The 25175-nt window shown below is 45.3% G+C and overlaps 1 protein-coding gene across 8 annotated transcripts in view; it reads left to right on the plus strand.

Moving 5' to 3' along the window:
- The window catches only part of RIN2 (Ras and Rab interactor 2), a 284987-nt gene that overhangs the window by 23313 nt on the left and 236499 nt on the right, over positions 1–25175 (plus strand). For all 8 annotated transcript variants that reach the window (XR_010830861.1, XM_066995455.1, XM_066995460.1 and 5 more), the window contains exon 2: positions 6222–6359. Coding sequence is in view for 7 of the 8 variants with exons in the window: in XM_066995455.1 (XP_066851556.1) it covers positions 6222–6359 (138 nt within the window). In the remaining variant the exon portion in view is untranslated. The remainder of the gene's footprint in view (positions 1–6221; positions 6360–25175) is intronic.

A 25175-nucleotide genomic window follows, 5' to 3' on the forward strand; every position in this document is an offset into this window, starting at 1 on the left:
TTGCATGCAGTGCCCAGCAGAGTGGCGTCGGCACCTCCTTCCATCTAGAGCTCCTCAGTGATACTGGACCAGAAGTAATTAACGCCCCTAGTGAGGGGGACAACTGTGCTCATTTTTATGGGAGTAAAAGGACAATGCACTCTGTGGGAGCATTGGTGAAACCTGTGTGAAAATGTACTTTGCTGGGGAGCCACGTGGTTGTAGGCGAGCTGGGAACCTTTACTGCCGCAGGGACCCGCAGCCCGCGCCGCATCACATTGCCCCTGCCAAGGTCCAGCTGCGCTTCTGGCCTGATGAGGTCCCGTGGCTCGATGCTGAGAGCCAAGACGCCTCTGAGATCAGCGCCTAATGGAGGAGCACCGGCGTGCTGTGCCTCATTATAACATAGTGCTCTTTGTGCTGAAAAATGCCAATGAGGATGTGCCTTGTTGCATTTCTGCAGCACTGGAAGCAGTGAACGGCAGGCAGAGCCATCTGGAACAGCTTAAGGAGCTCTGGAGTTCCCACGTGGAGCTTAGGGTCAGATGCTGAGCATTTTTAGAAGCTTTGGTCGACTTGATCAGTTCTTCTTTCTCTATTTCATTTTTATGATCATAAGTACAGCAGATCAGCGGTCTTGCTGGAGAGCCTGTTCCCATAGGACTGTCACCCCAACCTGGCAGCTACAAGGGTTTGCAGCAAGCAAACGCTACTGTGCTCGCTGTGTTATTGGAAGAGGCAAGACCAGTGGAAGTGCACCGTCTGCATTGTCTTACATGTATTATGAAAGGTAGTACAGGCACAAAAACAGGGAACAGTGATCCGGGTGCCAGTTCTCCATGGAAATATCTCTGGGAGTAAGCAAAAATAAAGCTCTCTAGAACCTGGCTTCAGAGGCATTAATTCAAAACTGGTGCCGGATCGTTGGAGTTGTGGAAAATACCTTGTGGCAATGATCATTGTTCAAAAAAAAAATTCTCCCACTTTGGAATATGCCATGGGACAGAAGGTTGGGGGAAAAAAATGTCTCTACTGTAGCAAAGTTTTTAAAGATGTCCCAGTATTATTTTATTATAAATCCAGCAACTAACACATTAATAAGAAAAATGTCTAACATAGATACAGGCCTGAACAAAATGACAATATAGCTAACGCAAGATGTTTAATAGTTCTTAACTAGCCTGAGAAATTGAAACAAATGGCTTTGACATGTCTCCCATTAAAAGTCATCCAATTATGAATAACTGTGTCTTCAGAAAGAAAACTATTGGCTTCCTTTTTCTAACCTTTGTTATTTGTCCTTGAAAAGAAGAATTTTTGCTTACTCTTTGCTGTTTTCACTGTCCTTCTGCAGAAGATAGGATTTTTGTTCTACGTTTTGCTGGCTATGATTTAGCATATATTGCAATCAATGGATTGGGCTCTTGTTCAGCAAAGTAGGGGCTCGGGCCCCACAACTTCTGGCAGCTGATGGGAAGCTTCATGTCAGCATAAGTTTTGCATTAGGGCAGATGAATAAAGGATTGCAAGATGCAGTCAGAAATGGGGAGCCAAAAGCACGTGTTGCAAAAGATTTGCTCTCAAAGACTGTTTGTGATTGTTGTGCTGCCTTTTTGAAACTGTCATGGAGATGAGATTGGGTGAGGTCCCTGGTTTATGGGCTTTTGGGGTCAGTGGGGAGTGAGTCCTGCCATGGGACAGCTGGCCTGCATAAACCTGGTGTGGTGGGAGGAAAGCTTTTGCTGGTGCGAGCTGCGGTCGTCCCCTCGAGTTCGGCTGCAGACAGATTCTGCTGCTAGTTGCGATTTGTGTGAATACTGAATGAAGCCGTTATAAACAGGTACTGCTAAACTAATCCTCCCTCTGCCCCCCAATCAATCTCAGATGGCTATTTTTTTTTTTCCCTCCCCTCTCTCCCTCTTTTGGAAAAGCTTTCAGTTGGAGGCTGAAAGCTGTTTAGGGCTGGGAGGAAGCAGGAGAGGTTTCTGCAGGAACCTCTGGGTTGCTGCAGTCCTTGTGGGTTCTCCTCGTACCTTTCATCCCTGTAGCAATGTGCAGTGAAACTCTGACTGCTGGGAGAGAAGCCTTTGAAAACAGCTAGCATGTGGAACTGAAGTTGCTTAGCTCAGATTACCAGAGCATGTTTATTATTAAGGAAGATGCCTGATGTTGCATTATTGGGTGCGCTCATTTTGAGAAATGCAGTCCACTTCTATCAGTGATGTTTGTCTATGTTTAACTCACAGCTTAAGCTCTCACCCATGCTCACAGACTAAACAAATAGTAAAGAACATTCTCTAAAGTTTGTAAAGCATAGCAAGCGGAGAATAGTGTGTTATTTGTTTATTTATTTTGCTTAGGACACAAGGTACTTAAGGCTGCCTGTGCAATGTGTGATTTTCCCCTTGTGACTTGGGAGCTTCCATGACCAGGCTTTGATGTGGGCAAGACAGGAAAGTCTCAGGTTGGCCACCTTCATCTCAATGGGATGAGTTAGAAAAGTAGAGAAGGGGTTGGGACCCACAAGGAACATTTTCTGTTATCCTTAGGCATCCTCTGAGGCATGTCATCTTGAGTCTCACTTCCAGTGCTCTGTGGTCTTTCTTCAGAGCATCCTTCAGACTGAACAGAACTGGGAAGGGTGAAGTTTTAGTGGTGGCTTTAAGTCTCCAGCTACAGGGTGCAGACTGCAGCCTCTGTAGAGTCAAGCCTGCTGTTTCTGGCTCACTTCAAGATGCCCTATATTTTGGACAAACAACTGCACATTCTTGCCAGTTGGCAGGAGAGCCAGACTTTGCTACAGCCTGAGCATGTTCAGGAGAAGGGCCATGGACGTCATCAGTGATAGGCACTTGAAGGGTAACTTGAGTAGCAAAGTCCTTGTGAGAGAGCCCCAGTTCTGCTTGGCAGAAGGATGGATGGGTGGGTAGAGATCTTTCACATGTTGTTTGTTGTCAGGCTCAAGGTCTCTGCTGCAAGATGGTCGATATAGGTGCCTGCTTGAAGTGGGTGCCTTGGCTTCTTTAAAAAAATATATTTTTTTCCTCATTTGAATTGAGAGCTATATAGGAAACACGGAACCGATACATGAGTATGTCCCTTCAGTTAAACAGGTAGACATGACATGTCCAAAGCTGACCAGCGTTGTACTAAGAATGCCATGGAAAACAGCCCTTTGTTTTTGTTGACGTTGCTAAAATACAGCTTTGTTTTATGGCACCTTGCAAAGCTGAAGATGGGAATAAAGCAAGGAAAGGGTCAGAAGTAATGGGGCAAAGTAATTGTATGTTACATTTGTGGGGTTACTTGTTACATACTGTTTTCAGAAATCATCCCATACCTTGTAAGCCTGGCAGGAGAATGCAGAGTGAAGTGTTCAGCTGCAACCAGTCAATGAGTTCGGGTCATGAAGCTGCCCTAGAACAACTGCAGTTTGATACACTGTACTGCAGATGGGAGCCGGCGGCGTGGCGTGATGCGTCTTCAGGTTTATTGCACACAAATTGGCTTTGGTACCCAGTCAGTCAACCTTTCAGTCTGTCTCTTGCCCAGCTGTAATTGCATACACTTGCTTCTCAACATCTGCTCTTCAGTTCTTTCTGGCTTCTCTGCAGCAAAGTCCCAATGCCAGCTTCATTCATCTTTTGCTGGAGTTGAAGATGTGTTGCTCCAGTCTCCCCATTTTACTACTCTGCTACTTGCCTTCGAGGTAGTGATTCTTGTTTCACTGGCTGATGGCCTAGGAATAGACTTTTGGGATTGGTTTTTAGCATTCTCAGCAGCAATTGTGTGTAGTGCTGAAAACATGTTTGATGGCATGCAGTGGTTTTGCAATCCAGTCTGGGTCTCACTAGCAAGGAAACTGGCAAACAAAAGCAAGATGGCAGATGTTTGGAAAATGTGAAGTCATTAATGTACACATGCTTTGTGTTTGAAGGACTTTACATACGAGGGCATGGTAGAGAGTAAACTCAGACCCCCTGGTCTAAAATGCCTAACACCAGCTGGGCTGAGGTTTATCCCTTTTTCCATAAAGTGCCTCCCTGATATCTGTAGGTATTACGTGACAATTTGAAGTAGGGAAGGCTTCTGAAGTGGCTCAGAGGCATGCTCTGGCCCCATACCCTGTGATCTGAGTGGCTGAAGTGAGGCTGTGTTGGGAATAACTTTGCATTTGGGCTTAATAACTGTTCTGAGGGTAGATATGGCCATATTCTCGTAAAGACATTTTTTCAGTTGTTTTCTGCTCTGTGAGCAGAACCTGAAGGAAGCTGTACACTTCATGTTTATGAATGAATGCTTCATAATGCATTGAAAAGCTGCTGGCTGGCCCATGGGGAGCAGGTTCAGGAGCCTTTCCACTGACATGGAAATAAGACATTGCATTGGACAGAAGATATTGAAATGGGTCCCTGTTGACCAGTTTGGTCAAAATAGCTGTTCCAACCTTTATTACAAGGCATAATTTTAAACGGTGATTGCTCCTGCACCTCAGTACCCTCTCCCTTGCAGTCTCCCTCTCCTGTTCCCTGGCATGGTGCAAGTAGCTGAGCTGTGCCTCTGCAGGTACAAGAATCCACATGCTCTGTGCAGGCAGAGCTTTCCTAGCACCTGCTGAGCATGTTATTGATCACAGAGAAGCCTACCTGTCTTCTGTGTCAAAGCCTGCCTCTCTTAGGCCTCATTCAGCAGCCAGCTTGATCTCAATCCTAAACAGAAGTGGCTGAAGTGTTTTCTCACCATGTGCAAAATTCAGTAGACTTTTGCTGGTACTGTGGTACTGAAGAGCAGTGAGATGCCTACAGAGCTAATGAACTGTGTAGGTGTTCATGGATTTTTTTTTTCTTTTTTTTCCAGGCAACAGTGGATGATACTTCAATTTTAAACTGATTTTGCACTTAAAACTCCTTGTGAGATTTTAGATGCACTTTTACTATGAACATTTTCAATAAGTGAAGTTGTGAAGGAATGGACCTGACTCCTTGTGGTTTTACTCAGACGGACAGCCGAGTTCCACCATGGCCGCTCTCTCACTCCCCCTTCTCAAAGGGGAAGGGGGAGAAAATACAACACAAAGGGCTCAAGGGTTGAGATAAGGATGGGGAGATCACTCAACAATTATTGTAATGGGCAAAACAGACTCAGAGTAGGGAGATTGTAAGATTTATTGCCTATTACTAACAAGCTAGAGAAGTGAGAAACAAAGGAAAGAAACCAAAGATGCCTTCCCCCCATCCACCCTCTTCCACCTCCTCCCCCCGAGTGGTGCAGGGGAACGGGGAATGGGGGTTATGGTCAGTCTATAGCACTTCGTCTCTGCTGCTCCTTCTCAGTCACTCTCTTTTCCTGCTCCAACGTGGGGTCCCTCCCACGGGATGCAGTCCTTCCCGAACTGATCCTGTGTGGGCTTCTCACAGGCAGCAGTTCTTCAGGAACTGCTCCAGATATGGGTCTGTACCACGGGGTCCATCCATCAGGAGCAAACTGCTCCAACCTGGGTCCCCCACAGGTGGCAGCTCCCCCAGACTGCTTGCTCCTGCGTGGTCTCCTCTCCACGGGCTATAGCTCCAGCCCAGAATCTGCTCTGGTGGGGCTCCTCCACAGGCTGCAGCCTCCTTCTGTGCAGGTCCACCTGCTCCGCTGTGGTTTCCTCCAAGGGCTGCAGCGTGGAACCCTGCTCCACTGTGGTACTCCATGGGCTGCAGGGGACAGCCTGCTTCACCATGGGCCTCACCACAGGCTGCAGGGGACTTCTGCTCCAGTGCTTGGAGCACCTCTCCCCCTCCTTCTTCACTGACCTTGGCACCTGCAAGGCTGTTTCTCACTCCTCTCCCTCTCCTAGCTGCTGTACCGCAGCAGTTTTTTCACTGTCTTAAATACGCTCTCACAGAGGCGCAAACAATATTGCTTATTGGCCTGCCTCTGGCCAGCGGCAGGGCCCTTATCTAATATGGGGCAGCTTCTGGATTCTTCTTGCAGAAGCCACCCCTATGGCCCCCTTACCAAAACCTTGCCACGTAAACACCCTACACTCCTCGTGTTTTTGGGACTAGCTGGAATGTAGAGCTAGCAGCAGCATACCTTTCCAGTGGGGTTTGAAATGCCTCTGTTTTTAATGCAAGGGGCACTGAGTCTGAAATGCAAATATTTTGGGTGCTCTAAACATCTGGGAACAGAATTACAAGTCACCTTTCCTGTGCAGTTTCATGTATCTGCTGGGTTTTTTTGTTTGTTTGTTTTAGGTTATGATGCTTTGAGCTATTCTGTGGAAATCAATGACAAATGGAGTGGGAGACAGCTACTGCAAGCAAATGAGGACAACACAACTGAGGTCCCAGAGGATGGGGGGCAGCTCTATGTCAGAAATTGCACTGAACCAGGTAGGAGTGAAAGTTGCTTCCAGCCCCTCGGTCTTACGGTTGGCTTTCTTACTTCCAGATGTCTGTACTAGTTTCACCTATACTGCCAAAAGCTTTTCCTTATTTTTAGGTCTATAAACATCCTTGTTGTTTTCCTTGTGCACCATATGGATCTTGTACCCCCCTCTGTGGGTGGGGATAAGAAGAGGGCCTGCTGTCAGCTAGAGTACAAGACAACATTTAACATATGCTGACAGTCAAATCTTGAGACTTGTGCAAAAAGCTCAGTGCTGAGATCTGAAGAGGAATGCCGTCTGTGTTTATTGCATAAACACTACATGCAGTTTTTGCGGTGGGATTTACATAATGAATATATGTGTTAGTAGGAGTATTATTTGTGATATTAGTATGTAGTCATATCTTTAGTACTTGTGGTTCCAGCAAGCAGTGGACCCAAAGAAATTTAGTTTGTAGATTAAAGTTTCACAGTTGAAATTCCGTGTTGATTAGCTGATGTGAAATAGAGCTTAGATCATAACATAGATTTTTCCTCAGAGAAGGACCTTACTGGGGTTGTCCTCATCTCTATGACTCCTGTTTTTATGAAACTCATAGGAACTTGATGGCATTGAAACTCTACTGCTCTGCTACGCTTGGTTGAAGTTGGTTGACTTATTCAGAAGCTTTCTGGGGAGGTGGCCACAAACATGTATTGTCTATATTCATGTGCTTCATGTGTCCCACTGCCGCAGGGGTCCAAATACAGCTAGAACCACAACTGTTTGGGTCAGTGGGATTATTGAGCTGTAGGAGATGAGATGATGTGTTCTTTCAGCTTGCATTTTCTGAGCTATTTGGACCCTTTTTCAATGTATTTTAAGTATTCTTAGAGTCCCCTTCTATTTAGAGGCTATTTTCTTTTCCCTTGATTAAAAGAAGAAATCATTTAAAACCCTGTACAAAAAGAAATCTTTCTGTGGACGTTAGGGAAAAGAACAAGATGGGGTATCTTTCTGATTTACATCCAACTGATTGTGTTGTTTTTATCTTTATGCAAATAGAAGTCATCGTAGTGTATCACTAGTAAAAAGGGGAAGCTTCATAAGCTGTTCAGTCTTTTTCCTTTTCACAGAGGAGCTTGGGCATCATTTCCCCAAAGTTCAGATAGGGGAGGTGGAAGGGTTTTCAGGGCTTATGTGGGTTATGTGCCCCAGGAAAAATTCTAATAAATACAGTTCTTGCTGCATTTCTCTGCATATAATTTTTTCTCTCCTGTAAGCCTTATTAACATTTCTGGAGAAATGGATGATCATATTTTTTTAGCAGAAACTAGTACAAAAATTCTTCTTGTTCCACTCTTCACTTATTTGCATATCTCCAGAGTAGTGCAGATTCTGTCTTACAGCCTCACATCAATGTGTATAATAATCCCCTCCCCAAGTATGTGTCTGCTGTCCCACCATCCTCAGCCATTTCTACTGTCTTTGCCAAATAAAATGGACTGTATGAAATGTGTGGGATTTTATTTGTTGTGTTTCTCCCCCCTTCCCAGAAGATAAAACAATAATTACTGAGTGCATTATATAGTGTTCAGGAGTGAGAAAGTAGAAACACTGATGTGAGTTACTGTTTTTTCTTTGAATTGTCATGGAATTGCTACAGAATACATTCTCTAATGGCAAACCCGTTAGAATTACTGTAGGAAAGAAAACAGAAGTAACAAAGTTTGGGGTCCACATGTTGTTTCAGTTTTCTTTTGGAACATTAGCTTTAATGATTTACTAATTTGCTATACCGGATGGCATTCAGAAGTGTTCAAGTTGTATTGCGTTGAATGTGGGCAGGATTCTACTGAAGTGTCTGTGAAGGGTATCTGTTGACTCCAGTGGACTTCAAGCCACACACAAAATGTTTCAGTTCTGTTTTTTCAGCTAATGAAGTAAGTGAAAGAAGAACTGGTAGAAGAAATGCTGTTAATAGCTTAGAAAAGTCTTCTTGTTCTGAATGTTTGTTGTGCTGTGTATGGTAACATAAAAAAGCAAAGTGTTCTTAGTTGTACTTTGCGAAGAATTTCAAAATTCTCCATTTTCCTTGCGACTCACAGTGATGCCAGACTTCTGAATCTTGCACAAAATGGGCCACTGGTCATGAGCCCATACAACGTCGTCCTGTTTCTCTCTTCCTGATGCAAAGGAGAGAAACAGCCATTCAGTAAATTGAAATGGGACCCGGTGATGGAAATAGGCTGCTGGGTTTGCTCTAGTCAAACGCAGCTTTATCTGTCATCTGAGCAGTTAACATGCACTGATACTTGAAGGTTTAGACCTAGAGCATGAGAAAGCAAGCAGAGATCCTGTCTGCCCTGCCCTTGTGTCATTGATTTTGGCTTAGTACTAGCAATAAGATGAGGTAAAACATTTCTGATGAAAATCGTATTCTTAAACTAACTGCATCACTAGCTGACAGATTTATTTTCTTGTTTTATTTTACTCGTTGATTATTTGTAGTTGTCTAAATGGAAGAAAGAGAATAAAGGAGGGTTTTGTTTGTTGAGTACTTCTTGTTAGCTGGTGTTTGTTGACACCTTTAGCTGTCCCAGTGAGCTATGTGGTTGGAGCTGGTATTAAAAGTTTACTGATTCAATAGAATCAAAGGTTTCTTTTTAAACACTCCTTGCTGATTTGATCTCCTTGGTTCCCAATATTGTTGTTTGGCCCATATAACTCCTTCCACGTACACATGGGCTCAGCTGGGGCAGGAGAGCCGCTTATTTCCAGAGCTGATTCCTGGGCGAAAGCCCTCCTTTCCTTTCCCTTCACACCCTCACTTCTCCAGATTTTTTTTACAGGGGGTAGAAAAGCATTTTTTGGCTAGTTTGCTGGCTTCTGTTTTACAAAGAGAAGACTTCATCTGTTTCCAACAGTTTTCATGTGTAAAAGTATAGTTAGGAGTAGGAGTGGTTCAAATCAGTGTACAATTTTGATACTAGTACTTGTTGTTAACCAAAGCTGATCGAAGGCTTGATTCAATACTCTTTGAGGGCATTAAAGACCTTCCTTCACTGGCTCAGTGTTAGTGTTAGATGTTGGTGATAGATCAGGCCCTGAAGCCCAGGGTCTAGCTCTGAAGTGAAAATAGAGACCTTGTCGCGTTAAGGGGCGTAGATGATTAACTGTTATGGGTCTGGTCAGATTCCGGGTACTGAACTATAACGGTCACGGATTCTCCAACAACGTAACGCTCTAGTTGCATTCAATGAGAACTGTCATGGCTAGGAACAAAGCAATTAAGTGCAATTTATTACAGCAACAGGTACACAGGTTCTTTAGATTGCTGGTGATAAATTCACTGTCTGCAAAAGCAAGCTAGCATGCATGAAATACACAGGTACTCATCCTGACTATTAATGCATTAAATGGCACAAAGACTCTAGAGATTTCTAGGTTTCCACAGAGACACCTAGTATAACCAAGTGTTCAAATCTCACCCAAAGGCATCCCAGTGGGGGCGGAAGAGAGGCTCAGCCTATCGACTGATGCCAGGAGTCAGGATGGTATCTTCTCTGACATCCCCTCTCTCTTGAGCCAATTTATATTACTTTCTATCTTTTAGGTGGAGCTTGAGTGACTCCAGTCAAGCATATCTTGGTTATCACAGAATGATTGGTAAAAAGTTTTCTCGTTTTTGTTTAAAGGTATAGGCTCTGAGAAATTCAGAGCACATGCTCAGTGAGGGTTGGTCTCACCTTAGAGGTGGGTAGCTTTTGGGATGGAGGTGTGTTTTGGTATTATAATATTGTAATGGGCAAAAGTTCACTAGAGTACAGTGTTTTGTCAAAAACATGACAGGTCGTTGGCTTAGGGTAGCAAATGTGCAGCCTATCAGTCTCGGCGTGCACAAGAACGATCGAGTCCCCCTCTTGTCACAGAGCCTATCCATGGCTGGAAGCCTAGGGAACGCTCAAGTAATGCAGCTACGCCTCAGTTCACCCTGAAAGCCTCTTCAATGCTGTGACATTTAACATTTGACTATTAGTTTAATTTTCCTAGTCACTTTAGGCAATTATTCAACAGACCTGAATTAGCATAGAGATGAGCATAACAATTCACCAAACTTGTTTTTCTTTGCCTTTTCTTAGGGATTGCCTTTACAGTGCTGCTTAAGGAAATTGAGGCAATTGCTAAAATTGTGGTATTGCTGAGAATAATACAACGTGGGATGCATAACCTGGGTGTCTTTTGTTATTTGTGAATTGGCATAGCTTAATCCTCCTTAGCATCCCCACAGGAGTTTCACTTACGTCCATTTGGTCTTCAGGTGCTGCTTCTTCCCTTTGGTGGGGGTTTGAAGGAAAAAGCCGTGTAAAAAGACTTCTTTTTTTTTCCTCCTGTATGTTTTCAAAATTGAGGTCTATGAAAACGTACAGCTAGGCAAAAAGGAGGGTTTAAAAAAGGCAGTTTTGCATCATGTTGGGGTGTGTGGAGCCGAGGATAAAATGCCTTATTTTGAAGTGTACTGTGCTTTATATATTGCATTGCTTGGGTACTGTAGTTTGGTGGCAGTAAACACAATGCTAAAAGAAACATCTTTCTTTTTTTTTTTCTTTAACTGCGTATATGTTTTCAGGCTCACTTAAAACCCTAGCATGACTTTTGCCAGCTGCTATTTTTATTTTCTAGTAGTTTATTGAATGGACTATCTACTAGCATTTTATCATGAGAACTGCTCCAAATAGTGGTTTGAGTTTTTTTTTTTTCTGACTTTTCACTTGAAACATATGTTGTAGAAATATTAAGGGGCCGAAATGGACGTAATCCAGCCTAAAGACTGTATTTTGTAATTTTTGGTCCTCCTCTTGTAATTTTTCACTCTGTGAAGCTGTTACAATTGGTGTGATAGCATGGTTGTTTCAAGCAGTTACATTTAAAATGCACCACTTGTTCTGTGCTACATAGCCTTGATTCACAGAACCCCTGGAGTTTTTGGGCCCAGCAATATGGCACTTGGAAATAAATGTCAATTAAGAGACCACTATGTTTCCTTTTGAAAAATCTGTTGGAGGTAGCTGAGTGGTGATGGCACAGCAGCCTTCCTGCTAGCTCCCGTGCTCAGTCAGTGCATACGGAACGGGTAGGAGGCTGCATGCACGGCTCGCTGAGGGCCCGTCTCTGAGGGCTGGTGCTCCGCTATGGGTGGTGTGGGTGGCAGGGCACGCATCCCCTAATCCAGGGTGAGATCCTACCCTCAAAAGATGACCCCCTATTTTGCAAGTCTACTATGCTACTTGTTGCTGTGGGATCTAAGGATCTTCAATCATGCTTGTAAATGTCAATTTCAGCCTTACTGCTGTGAGCCCTGCTGAAAGAAAAAAAGAAATGTTCAATATTTGCTCCGCCCTGATTCTTCTGTAGCATTTGATTGTGTTAAGTGCTTCTGGAGGCAGAACAGGAAAAAAAATACACACACACACACATATATATATAGATTTTTTTAGTAAAGAGTCTCTGTAGTCTTGTCTTCTGCTTCCTTATTTTCCAATCCTGTAGTCATACCTGCTCAGTCCTTCCCTCTTGGCTCCCTGGTGGCTGTTCATGGGAGTATCTGACAGCTACCGTGCAGCAAATGTTCTGGCCTCTCATGCCATCTTGTCCTTGCAGTGTCTGTGTGAAGGTGTATGGAACTACAGATGGAGAAAAGAGTGGATAAGTTTTATTCTTAAAAAAATGGTGATATTGTTTAAACACTTGTGATTTGGGGTTAGGCTTGGCAAAAGTTTCTTAATAAAAAATTATGAGGAAAGAGTCAGAAATATTCATGTTACTACAGGCAAAGTATCACTTAACCATGTAGTCCTGTATAAAAGTGTGACTGACCCACTGGAAGCCGAAAAAAAAAAAAAAGCTTCAGCTGATTTAATCTTGAGCTTTGGGTCAGGTCCACGTGCTACCAAATTTGGAGCTTGGCTTGTACTTGAGAAATTCAGAGGAAGTTGCTGTAAGTCAAGACTTAATTTTTAAGTCTTAACAGGAGAGCTGTGCTAAGGCCTTGTTCCTGTAGGGTGGGGAGAAGCTCACAGACTGTACTGGGATGGGGTGTGATGTGTCTAGAAACTTGCATTGGAAGCTGCTTGATCCCTTTCAGGGGGATCCTACAATGTCCCTCTGGACAACCAGAAAAATGTGATAGGCTCCCAGAGGCGATCTGCCCTCTGAGAATAGGAGAGAAGTCTCTGAGGGAGTCGAGCTGTATTGCAGTACGGGAAAGTGACCACAGTCTGGTCACTTGCTTATGTTGGCCATTTACTGCATTTGGCCTATTGCAGAGACCTCCCGTAGATGATGACAGCACAAGAAACGAAGTGGAGGAGGGTCAGATGGGTGTTAGCTGGAGTCACTAACAGGTCTGCAGCACTGCAAAGCTTGCATAGCACTGAGAACGTGGTCAAAGGGACAGAGGGGACGGGTCCCCTTATGCAGCAGGAGCACCTGGCAGCCGCAGGGCTGAGGCAAAGATTGGTCTGCCTGCCTACCTGCTGGAGAGCTGCGGGGAGCAGGCAGAGCCTGCCAGCTGAGGAGTAACTGTTCGCGGCAAGCCGAGGTCCTGGTGCCACCGCCAGTTAGCTCTTCACTGGGCTGACATATGTTTCTGCTGACAAGCTGTCATCATGTTCCTCCCCCAGTGTTACCGCTTGCCATGTGCTTAGTCGCTGCTCCTGTGCTGAAAAGGCTGCAAATAAAATAACAGTCCTACTTAAGTGTGCCATTTAAAAGTCATTATCAGTAATAGCAGGAAATATGTGATTCCTACAGAAACTATAAGAGCTTGGTAGATTCATTTATACCCTCAGGCACAAAAGCGTTTAAATAGCCAAGTAAGTTTTTATGCAACTATTTCTTTTGTTTCCTTTGCTTATTTCAACAGCAACTTTTCCTTTTATCCATATTTCTCCAGTGAGTCATGGATTATGATAATGTAACTTGTAGTGCTTGGCTATGAAGTGAGTAACTCTTCCATATTGCTTGCTTATGCTTGTTACTGTTTATTTAGAAAGCACTTTTTGGTTTGAACTGCAAACCTTAACCCGCAAGTATGCGGTGTGGTGTTTTGTTTGTTTTTAAGCCAAAACAAAACTTGAACCACCTTGTGTAAATTTGTTTTCTGAATTCGTAGAATCATAGAATGGCCTGTGTTGAAAAGGACCTTAAAGATTGTCTAGTTTCAACATCCCCGCTCTGGGCAGGGTTGCCAGTCACTAGAGCAGGCTGCCCAGAGCTGCATCCAGCCTGGCCTTGAATGCCTTCAGGGATGGGGCATCTACAACCTCTTTGGGCAGCCTGTTCCAGTGCCTCACCTCCCTCCGAGTGAAAAACTTTCTCCTAATTTCTAACCTAAATCTCCCCTGTCTTAGGACAAGGGGAAATGGTTTTAAACTATCACTGTCAACACACACAAACAGGCATTCCCCCTCCTGTTTATACGCTCCCTTCAAGTACTGGAAGGCCGCAATGGAGTCTCGGAGCCTTCTCTTCTCCAAGCTATCAACCCCAGTTTCCTCTACCTTTCTTCATAGGAGAGGTGCTCCAGCCCTCTGATCATCTTAGTGGCCCTCCTCTGGCCTGTTCCAAGAGCTCCACGTCCTTCTTGTGGTGTGGGCTCCAGGCCGGCACGCAGCACTCTGGGTGGGGTCTCACAAGAGCAGAGTAGAGGGGGACAATCACCTCCCTCTCCCTGCTGGCCGCCCCTTTTTTAATGCAGCCCAGGACACAGTTAGCCTTCTGGGCTGCAAGTGTGCACTGCTGGCTCATGTCCAGCTTCTTGTCCATCAGGACCCCCAAGTCCTTCTCCACAGGGCTGCTCTCAAGTTCTTCTTTGCCCAGTCTATATACATACCTGGGACTGCCCCAGCCCAAGCGCAACACCTTGCATTTAGCCTTGTTGAACCTCATTTGATTCTCATGGGCCCACTTCTCCAGCCTGTCCAGTTCCCTCTGGATGGCATCCCTTCCCTCTATTGTATCGACTGCACCACTCAGGTTGGTGTCACCTGCAAACTTGCTGCAGGTGCACTTGTTCCATCATCTATGTCATTGATAAAGATGTTGAAGAGCACCAGTCCTGAGACTGACCCCTGAGAGACACTACTTGTGACCAGCCTCCACCCAGACAGAACTGTTGACCACAACCCTTTGGCTGCGACCAGCCAACCAATTCTTTATCCACCTAACAGTCCATCCTTCAAATCCATACCTCTCCAATTTAGAGAGAAGAATGTGGTGAGGGACCATATCAAAGGCTTTGCTCAAGTCCAGGTAAGTAATATCCATTGCCCTTCCTTTGTCCACTGATGCCATCACTCCATCATAGAAGGCCACCAGATTGGTTAGGCAAGATCTGCCTTTGGTGTGCTGGCTGTCTCGGATCACCTCTTTATCTCTTGCATGCCTTAACATGTCTTCCAGGAGGATCTGCTCCATGATCTTCCCAGGCATAGAGGTGAGGCTCACCGGCCTGTAGTTCCCCAGGTCTTCCTTTCTCCCTTTCTTAAAAATGGGAGTAATGTTTCCCTTTTTCCAGTCACTGGGGACTTCACCTGACAGCCATGATTTTTTAAATATGGTGGAGAGCGGCTCGGCAACCACATCAGCCATCTCTTTCAGCACCCTAGGATGTATATCATCTGGCCCCATGGACTTACACACATCCAATCCTTAGGCGGACCTGGACTTGTTCCACTGTCACAGTGGGATGGAATCTGCTCCTCTCACCCTCTCCTCGAGGTTCAGGATCCTGACAGACTTAGGAAACTTGACCACCAGTGAAGACTGAGGCAAAGCACTTATTGAGTACCTCAGCTTTTTCCATGTCTGAGGAAGCCAGTTCTCCCTTCTTGTTTATCAGAGGGGGAACACTCTCCTTGGCCTGTCTCCTCCTGCCTATGTATCTGTAGAACCCCTTCTTGGTATTCTTCACGTCCCTTGCTAAGTTCAGCTCCATCTGCGCCTTGGCTTTCCTCATCCCGTCTCTACACATCCAGATGACACCCCAGTATTCCTCCCAGCCTACACTTCCTGTACATTTCCCTCTTTCCCCTCAGTTTAAGCTGCAGGTCCTTGCTCAGCCATACCGGTTGCCCGCCTCCTCTGCTTGATTTCTTCTGCTGGCGGATGGAGAGCTCTTGTGCTCTCAGAAGGGTGTCCATAAAGAGCTGCCAGCTCTGTTCTCTTCCTGTGCCCTCAAGGACAGTTTCCCAGGGGATCCCAGCCAGTAATTCCTTGAGCAGCCGGAAGCTTGCTCTCCTGAAGTTCAGGGTGCTGACTCTGCTTTTTGCCAGACCCGTATTCCTCAAGATCACAAACTCCACCAGGGCATGGTCGCTACAGCCCAGGCAGCCTCCAATCTTAACCTCTCTAACGCTCTCTTCCACATCGGTGAGCACCAGGTCTAGTAAGGTTTCATCTTGGGTCGGCCCGTCTATTACCTGGACCAGGAAGTTATCCTCAACAGACTCCCAGAATCTCCTGGATTGCCTGGAACCCGCCATGCCTCTACCCCAGCAGGTATCCAGGTGGTTGAAATCCCCCATCAGGACAAGAGCTTGTGAGCGTGACAGTTCTTGCAGCTGAAGCAAGAAGGCCTTGTCAAGAACTCCCGCTGATCAGGTGGCTTGTAGCAGACCCCAACCACTAGGTGTCCTTTACCGGACCGATCCCTGATTTTCACCCACAAGCTCTCAGCCTGGTCATGGCTGTTTCTCAGGCACAGCTCTTCACAATCTATCCACTTCCGAACATAGAGGGCAACTCCTCCCCCCCTCCTTCCTTGCCTATCCCTTCTGAACAGTTTGTAGCCATCAACGACCACACTCCAGTCATGGGAATCATCCCACCAGGTTTCCGTGATGGCAACTACATCATAGTTCCCTACTAGCATGGTGGCCTCCAGTTCCTCCTGTTTGTTACCCATACTGCATGCATGAGTGTAAATGTACCTCAGCTGGGCCACGTTTTGGGCGGGAGAAGCCCTGATACCCTCTTGACCGTAGTCAGGTGTTTCCATAGTTACCAACCTCTCACCAACCCTTGTGTCCTTCCTGCAAAATGTTATGTCATCCTCATCCTTCACCAACCTTCACCAAGACACAAGACTGTGAGGTCTTGCTAGCACATTCCTCACCCACAAGAACTGGCATGTTACATTCAGGCTCCTTTATAGTGTCCCCGGTTCCACCCCCATTCATACCTACTTTAAAGCTCTGTCAATGAACCCTGTCAACTCCCATCCTAAAACCCTTTTCTGCCAGAGGAAAAAGCTATTCCTGTCTGTTGTCAGCAGGCCTGGTCTCATGTAAATCGACCCAAGGTCAAAAAAAAAAACAAAACCCTGCCGGTGACACCAGGCTCGGAGCCAATTAACCCGCTGGCTCATCATGTCCAGTCCCTCATTATTTCCTATAACTGGAGGGATAGAGGAGAACACGACTTGTGCTCCCAAGCCCTTGACCAGTTTCCCCAAGGCTCTGAAGTCCTTTTCCTTTAATTCTCTGAATTCTTTTCATTTAAAGATTTGCTCATCTTTATTTTTCAAATGAGGCAGTGAGATTATCCAGCATGGGTCTTCTTGGTGAATAGAGTTTGGTAACCAAGCTCTCCTTGATACATGGTGTGGCTTGAAGACAGGAGGAGGAAAAAATGTGGTCCGTTGTTATACCACTTTCTCTTGCCGTGGGAGAGGAGTTTTGCAATTGTACTTGGGTTCCTGCGCAGGCATTCTGTACTTAGTAAGTGTTCTCCTGGCTGATATGTCATCTCTGAAATGTTGTTTCCTCTGTATGAAAACAGAACAGCACAGTCCTCTTCCCTTGAACATACCTTTGGGTATGGATGTGCTGAAGCACAGCCCAAGTGGACAGTTTACAGCCAAAACTGTCTCTATGCTGAAAAGGAAATGATTTCACAGAATCATTTAGGTTGGAAGAGACCTCCAAGATCATCTAGTCCAACCTATGACCTAACACTAACAAGTCCTCCACTAAATCATATCACTAAGCTCTACATTTAAATGTCTTCTGAATACCTCCAGGGATGGTGACTCAACCACTTCCCTGGGCAGCCCATTCCAATGCCTAACAACCCTTTCAGTAAAGTTTTTCCTAATATCCAACCTATACATCCCCTGGCACAACTTTAGCCCATTTCCCCTTGTCCTATCACTGGGCACGCGGGAGAATAGACCAACCCCCACCTCGCTGCAGCCTCCTTTAAGGTACCTGTAGAGAGCGATGAGGTCTCCCCTGAGCCTCCTCTTCTCCAGGCTAAACAACCCCAGCTCCCTCAGCCGCTCCTCGTAAGACTTGTTCTCCAGACCCCTCACCAGCTTCGTTGCCCTTCTCTGGACTCTCTCAAGCACCTCCGTGTCCTTCTTGTAGCGAGGGGCCCAAAACTGAACACAGTACTCGAGGTGCGGCCTCACCAGAGCCGAGTACAGGGGGACAATCACCTCCCTAGACCTGCTGGCCACACTGCTTCTTATACAAGCCAGGATGCTGTTGTGCTTCCTGGCCACCCGAGCACACTGCTGGCTCATATTCAGCCAACTATCAACCAGTACTCCCAGGTCCTTCTCGGCCAGGCAGATTTACAGCCACTCATCTCCCACCCTGTAGCACTGCTTGGGGTTGTTGCGCCCCAGGTGCAGGACCTGGCACTTGGCCTTGTTGAACATTTCTTCATCATCATGCGCAAAGATTTACGTGTTGTCACCTTTAGGTGCTCAGAGATGTCTGGACATTGTTCTGGGCACAATCACAGGACAACACACACAGCAGACGAGACGTGTGGTGGTTTTTCATTTTTACCTATAAACACATTGCCTATGCTGGAAAAGGAACTATAGAGGAAAAGTCCCTGCCCTGAAGACATTTAGTGTTAGAATAAGGACAGGAATGCTAGAAAAGCTGGTATGTTTGTTCAGCTGTAAGACTTACTGCAACAGGATGATATGTATGGCTTTTGATGCTCTCTGTTTTCCTTTGGGTTATATCCTCTGTTGGTGGACTGTCTGCATCGTACGGATAAAACGGCACAGGAGATCATGGCAGTGGCAGAAGTGCCTATTAAATTCCAGAACTTCAGTACAGTCTAAGGTGGGCTTGTATGCTAGAAAAAAAGTTGTATTGAATGAAATATTCAAACGTTGGAGTATTTTAATGAATGGAGTTTTCCTGAGATGCCGGCTCATTTTCGTGCTTACAGATGTACAGCACTGTCCATCACTACTTGGGGTTATGTGAATCTGAGCGGTAGAGTATGAGCTGTGGGATTGACATGCCTTTGCATCAGGGCTGGAGAGGTCATAGAAATTGAGTGTTGGAAGATCATGCTGGGTTTCCACCTTTACCAGAACCAGAAAACCCTTTTAGTGGAGCCTTGATACTTGGGTGTAGAGGTTGACAATGGCTCCTGTATCTATGTAGGTGACACAGATTCCTTGTCTCTTGGTATGCATATGTGGAGATACACTGCCAGGCTTGGGCTCCATCCCATCTAAGCATCCTTGGCATTTTACAAAAGCAGAAGTCAAGGTGTGGTATCTTTACAAGCCTGTGGTCTGATTTAGCAGGGTGGGCTGGTGGATGGGAATAGAGAAGACACAGAAAATGAGATTCCTCACTGACTTTTCATGTCTTCCCACCCCTGTCAAGGCCAGCAGGAAGGCTGTTCAGCAGAGCTAGCTGGTGCTCCCTTCCTGGTGCTGTTTTCTCCAGCATTCATCATTGTTTTTACCAGGAACTCCTTCAATTATTGAGGGTTGACTTCATGGACTTGGCAGACGTTTTCTGACCTATCTATAGAGTCTGGCAGAAGTCGTATCTTCTGTAGCTGGGATGAACTCTGGGTTTTTAGTTCCACAGTGTATGTAACACTGTTGCAATTTGTCTTTTCCAGTCAGCTTTTAATATACCTATGAGTGTGACTGATGTGCAGCCACACAAAAAAAATATTTTTTTAGTATTCAAAAAAAATCTACCCTTAATTCCCACATTTTTGATCAAATACTCTCATTTCTAGTGGCATTTTTACCTTCTTTTATAACTTTCATTACATTACTCTTGCTATTGTGTAATTATATTTCAAAAGAAATTTTGAATTTTTTATCTGCTTTTGGCAGGTTCAGTATGTATGTGCTATATAACCCAAGTGCAGCACCAGGAATGCTGAGCAATAGCGGAGGTACTGGAGGCACCTGCTGACAGAGCAAGCAAGACAGCACTTGGCTCATCGCTGCTGAGTTCAGGAAGGCCACCTTCAGAATCATATACAATAGGCTTTGCGAAGAGTGATTTCTTTTTCTCTCTCCTGTCTGAACCAAAATGCAATTAAAAAAAATCACTTTTCCTCAAGCAAAATCACTTCTGTTCTTGCAAAACAAAAAATAAAAACTTGTTTCTGCCTCACAAGTTGCATAACCTTGCTTTTGCTTGTGGAAACGTTAAACTCACAGCAGTTTATTTTTCTAATAACAAAACATCCTTGAGGAATATAAAAAATACATTCTTCTCTCCCCTAGCTGTAACAGTTCTGTGAATTAGACAGAAATTTGCTCAGACTTTCCGCTCCCACACTCTGCTTTTGTCTGTTGATTGCTCTCTTCCTCCCTTCCCCTCAAAAAAGGGGAAGACTTGGCAGAAAGCATGAGCCAGCTTCTCTGAAGACAGTGTGATAGCTCTGGAGTGAAGGCTGAAAGGGGAGCAAGTAACGCTTGCCAGATAGTGTCCTCTCCTCGGTGTTCAGAGGGTATTGCTCACTCTCTGGGGATGCACCCTTACAGTCTGCAGCGGTGTATTTATTGTCTGTACATGCTCTGAAAGCAGGCATAGACATCTTCCCATTCTATGTCCTGTCTCTTACCTAGGTTGAAGGTTGTTTTTTTTTGGTGCCTGACATCACAACGGTCAAGTGAGTTCCAGTTTTGAGGAATGTGGTGTGGTGTACTGTCATGCACCTTTACTTTTTTCTTTGGTGGTTTGCAAACTAGTGTTGTCCTCTGATTTGGGGAGTCCTGTTTTGGTGGCTTGGAGTCTGCAGTGCTGAGACTCCCCAGGAAACAGGTTGAAGTGGTGTTTTCTCGTGCAGTAACAGCGCAGGCCATCAGGTCTCTTGTTTTGAGAGCAGTGGTTCTCAAGTGATGTACTGTTGCCTTGGAGAGCTGCTGTGTCTCTCCAGCTGGGTGGTACAAGAAAGGGAGGCTTCAACACCAAAGCTAACATACTAGAATACAGCGAAGGTGGGGTTAAAAATTCAGGAGAGAAAAACATGATTTTTTCTTCTAGGTTTGTGTGCTGGGATGGGATTAGGTTATCTTTTCCTACAGTCAGGAAGAAGAAATGTTCTTTTTGTGGGAACAAGATCTGAAGTTGTCAAGCCTGGTCCCAAGAGCTGAGATGATGGGATGTTGACACTGGCAAGCTCCACGTGTGCCACCTGTTTTTTGAAATAAATATCATTTTTAAGTAGGCCATCTGTCCCACCGGCATATACTCTTTGCCCAGGGGAATACCTGAAGCAACTGCTGGGCTTGGAAGAGTTCTTTGACGAGCCTGTCGTCTTGGTCTGTTAGAAATATTGTGAATGATTTTCCTTTTCACCCCTGGTTTCCATGGGCTTGGCACAAATGCGCTAAGTACAAGCTGTTATAGTGCTTATCTGAAAATGGCTACACCCAGCTTGCTCACCAGTAATTGTCTGCATCTATTTCTGGCAGCCAGAGTGTGTATCTGGAGCCAAGTTCAGATTCAGGTGAAACTGGGTCAGCAGAGATGCGTGCACATCTCTGCTATTTACAAGCCTCACATCATACATTTCAGTTAGGATGGGCCTTGTTGGACGTAGGGGAGAACTCAACTTTGCTTTGACCATGTGTTCTCATTGGCCTATGTCAGAGAAGTTGGCCTATGGGTTATAAAATGCTACAAGGGATACACGAAGATAATTTGCAGGTGGTAGAAAGTGTTCTGCTGCTTGGTTACTCAACACTGTTGGTTTTTCGGACGGTATCTTCCAACCATCTGGTCCTTGGTGCAGGAAGGAATGGTTTCTCAGGTGCCAGACGTTTTCTGCAAGCTTCTGAATACCATCCTTCTCTTCTCTCGGTGCAGTTAGATTTATTTCACAGTGAGCTAGAATGGGAATTTATTTTCCTTACTGGGAAAGCATTTAATCTTCTGGTATCAATGTGTCACCAAGTGGGTGGCATTGGGAGGAACTTGCAGAGACTGATGGACCCCTGAACCTGGAAGGAAAGGGTGATGCCAATAAATATTTTTTACAGGGAGGAACCATTCACCATTGCAATAGCTGGCCAGGAGAGTGGAAAATACAGCATCTCTTTCTTTCTCTTTTCTGAAGGAAAGAGAAGAAGGCTGTCATGCTCAGTAGTACTCCTCGGTCGTGTGGAGGACACCAGCCATGAGGCAGTGGTTGGCAAGTTGTGTGCAGGAGCCTTGGGAAGCCTTATGTTCTCGTGGGCTCGTGCCAGGCTGCTCAGAGTACTGGGCTGCTTGCTGGAGAGGTGTCCTCCTGCACTCGGCGGCCAACGCAGCAGTGGGAGCGCTCAGAGCACACCGAGGGTGCTGGCAGTGCCGCCTGCGCCTGGCTCGGCCATGTACACGTGCACGCAGCATCAGAGCAATTATCCTCAGGCTGAGATTTGGCAGTGAGAAGCTTTTAGCTCTGGAGTTACTTTGTGACTTTGTTTTGCTGCTTTATTTATAAACATGTTCAGCTGCTCTGAAGCTGAATTTGAGTGAAGCGAGTATTTGAATCGACCTCTGTTCCAGCTGTGTTGTGCATTCGCTGCAGGTAGCTTTGTAGGTTGTATTTTGCAGGGCCTTGGTCTGGGGAATTGCAGGATCTTTTTGCAGTAAGAGATGGTCAGAAGCACTCTTTGGGATTTTCCTGTTGTGTAAGTTTATGACAGCCAAAGTGTTGCTGAGTTATATTGTCATGTAGGTGAGCAGATTCCTTGGAAAATCCTCTTTTTCAATGGCTGAGCTGATGATCTGTTTCAGAGTAATGCAACAACCGTATTCATATGCATTTGCCAGTAGGCATTTAACTCCCCTACAGATTTGAGGGGCAAAAATGGGTAAACATTTCCATGTTTCTATAAACAGACACGCTTGTCCAAATGGAGCAACACTGAGGAGGAATTGAGTCACATGGACAATGCCAAAGAATAGCTAGGGTTTAATTGACAGAAGAATTGAACCACAGTGTTTAGAGGCATCCATCACTGTCTCCACTAGTCATTAGGAGGGAAGTCATTTGCTTCCTTGGCTGCACAGCTGAGCTGCAGTTTGAACACAAATAAATCTATTTTTTAGAGGAATAGCTCCCTGCCTTGGCAGCCAGCCCCACCTGCAAAATCTGTGCATGTCCTTGCCCCCACCCCTCACTTCCCTAGCCCTTCTTCACCTTCCCTGACAGCTCAGTGCTTAATTTTGCACATGCAGATGAGCTGATACAAGAAGGCAGCAGATCCAAACTTTCTGCTTTAAATGTGGCAAAATCTAGGAAAGTGTGGTGGATAAGGCTCAGCTTCTTACACTGAATAAAGTACCTGCCCTCTGCATGGAGAGTTGAGTCCAGCCTGAATACCAGAGGACTTGCAATACTTTAGAGCCAGAAGTATGTGTGGGGAGATTTTGAGAAAGAAGGCCTTTCAAGGAAAGCCTTTAAATTCAGTTACGCTTGGAGAGAAATATTTTGGCTGTGGTTTATCTTTGTTCTTTGGATTACAAAAATCATCTCCAGCCCAACACAGCATGTAAATTTAAGTTCATAAAGCATGTATGTATTACTCACTTGCAGGCAGGAACTGTTGTGTACTTAGAGCTCTGTATAGTACCTGGACCATGTGTTGAAGAAGAAGCTCGGAACAGATGCTTTTTGCTGAGTACTTTAAAAACACTGAACTGATCCTCAAAGTCATGCAGTTCCCTGGAAAATAGGGACCTCTCTGAGCACACAGGAAGCAAATAGCTTTCTTTACGCTGAAATTTTGCCAGTATCCCCATGTGATTGTGTGTGTGACTCAGGAGCTGAAGCTTTAGGAAGAGAAATAATACAAGATCTGTGATTAAAATCAAGAGGTGTCAGTGGTATTTCCCTGTTTGTACTCAGTGTGCTCTCTTGCATTGATGAAACAAAGGAATTAGAAAAGGGAGCAGAGCTGAGTGACGGAACAGCAAAGCAAAAACCAAATCCCGAAACCAGCAGCCTGTAGGCAGAGTAATGAACTCCTGTGAGCACATAGTGCCCTTGTCAGAAAGCTGTTTATTTTTACAGAATACATTGTTGCATATGTATCAAACTGTTGTAATTAAACCACTACTTTTTCTATTAGAAACAAATCTCATTAGACCCATCGGCTCCTGGCTTATGTGTGTTCAGCCTCCAGCCTTCTGCATCACAACGTGGCCAGAATGTGCAGTGGTAATCTGCAAATTCTCACCTACTGGGACTCATTTGCTTAATTGGTGATACTTGTGATTAGCATGTTCCCATTGTAATTTTTGTTTCCAGTGGAAATTACTATATTGTCAGATGCTAGCTATGCAATAAGGGCCTTGCAGAGTGTTTATGGAAGGGTTGTATGACATGCTGGGTGTTATAGCAAAGAATGCCAAAGGATAATTGGCTGTTGCTACCCCAGAAGAATGTTAATAGTCTCAAGAATTGATGACTAGAAGAAAGAAAAGAATTCTCCTGTTGGGAACAAGGTGCAGATCTCAACCTGCAAACCTGTGGCTATCAAAGACACAGGCAGGACATAATCTGAGAGCCAGTCAGAAATTCAACACCATTTGCATGGTAACTCTTCCCTGTATCACACTTACTAAATCCATGTATCTGCTTTAGGCTGCTGATTAGCTTTACGCAAAACCTGAAACCAGGAGTGCTAGGTGAGGAATTGGCAGCCAGGGAACGTGGCAATCCTAGCAGTGAGGAGTGCACAGCTGCAGTACCCTCGCGAGGGCTGCAGCCCTGGTCACTTGGGACAGAGCAGTTCGTGCTGCTCCCACCCCTTGCTCCCCATTTTTATTCCTGTCCCCCTGGTGACATGGAAGCATCCACAGCCAGGTGGATTTGCCAAAATCCACATCTTAATTTTCTGTATTTCAGAATGTTTGGCTAATAATAGGCTGTACAGTTACTTAGCTTTTGAAGGACTGTGCAAGGAGTTAATTCTTAGCTGAGTTTATATATTACCTAGGGGCCATGTAAGAGAGGGCTACAACTTTTTAAATCTTTTTAGTCTTCATTTGGACTGTAGTAAAGCGACCCACCTGCAACCTACTAGTCATCATTTAAACTTGTTCTGTAGGGATTGTTAATCGGGCAGCCTTTGGCTGCTGTTAAATATTGTCTAGATGTTAAATACTGGCCCTGAAGCTATCAGTCATGGTGAGAAAGCTTCTCCTCATATGTTCTTTTACTAAAGATGCTCTCAGCCTGTGACTCAAGCGTGACCAGTGCAGGGCAGACATTGAGCTGCGTTGCTGCTCTGAGGAAAAGCTGAGCAATCACAAGGGAGGCTTCCTGCATGCCCACATAACCTGGGGGGCTGGTGGAGGGGAGGAGGAGGTGTGTTGATAAACATGTGCAGGGCCTGCTGTGTGGGAGAGCGAAGGCAGGAAGGTGCTGAGCTGGCAGGCTGGTTTCTCTGCTGAAAATGTGGAGCCTCGGTGGCCTGTGCCTGCAGGAGCAGCTTCTTCCCTTGCTTGTCAGGGACCAAGAAAGCCCTTGTGGTCGTTCCTCCTCAGGCCTCCAGCGCCTG

The sequence above is a fragment of the Anser cygnoides genome, chromosome 3 (genome assembly GCF_040182565.1).
Source record: "Anser cygnoides isolate HZ-2024a breed goose chromosome 3, Taihu_goose_T2T_genome, whole genome shotgun sequence".
In the NCBI taxonomy this organism is placed as follows: domain Eukaryota; kingdom Metazoa; phylum Chordata; class Aves; order Anseriformes; family Anatidae; genus Anser; species Anser cygnoides.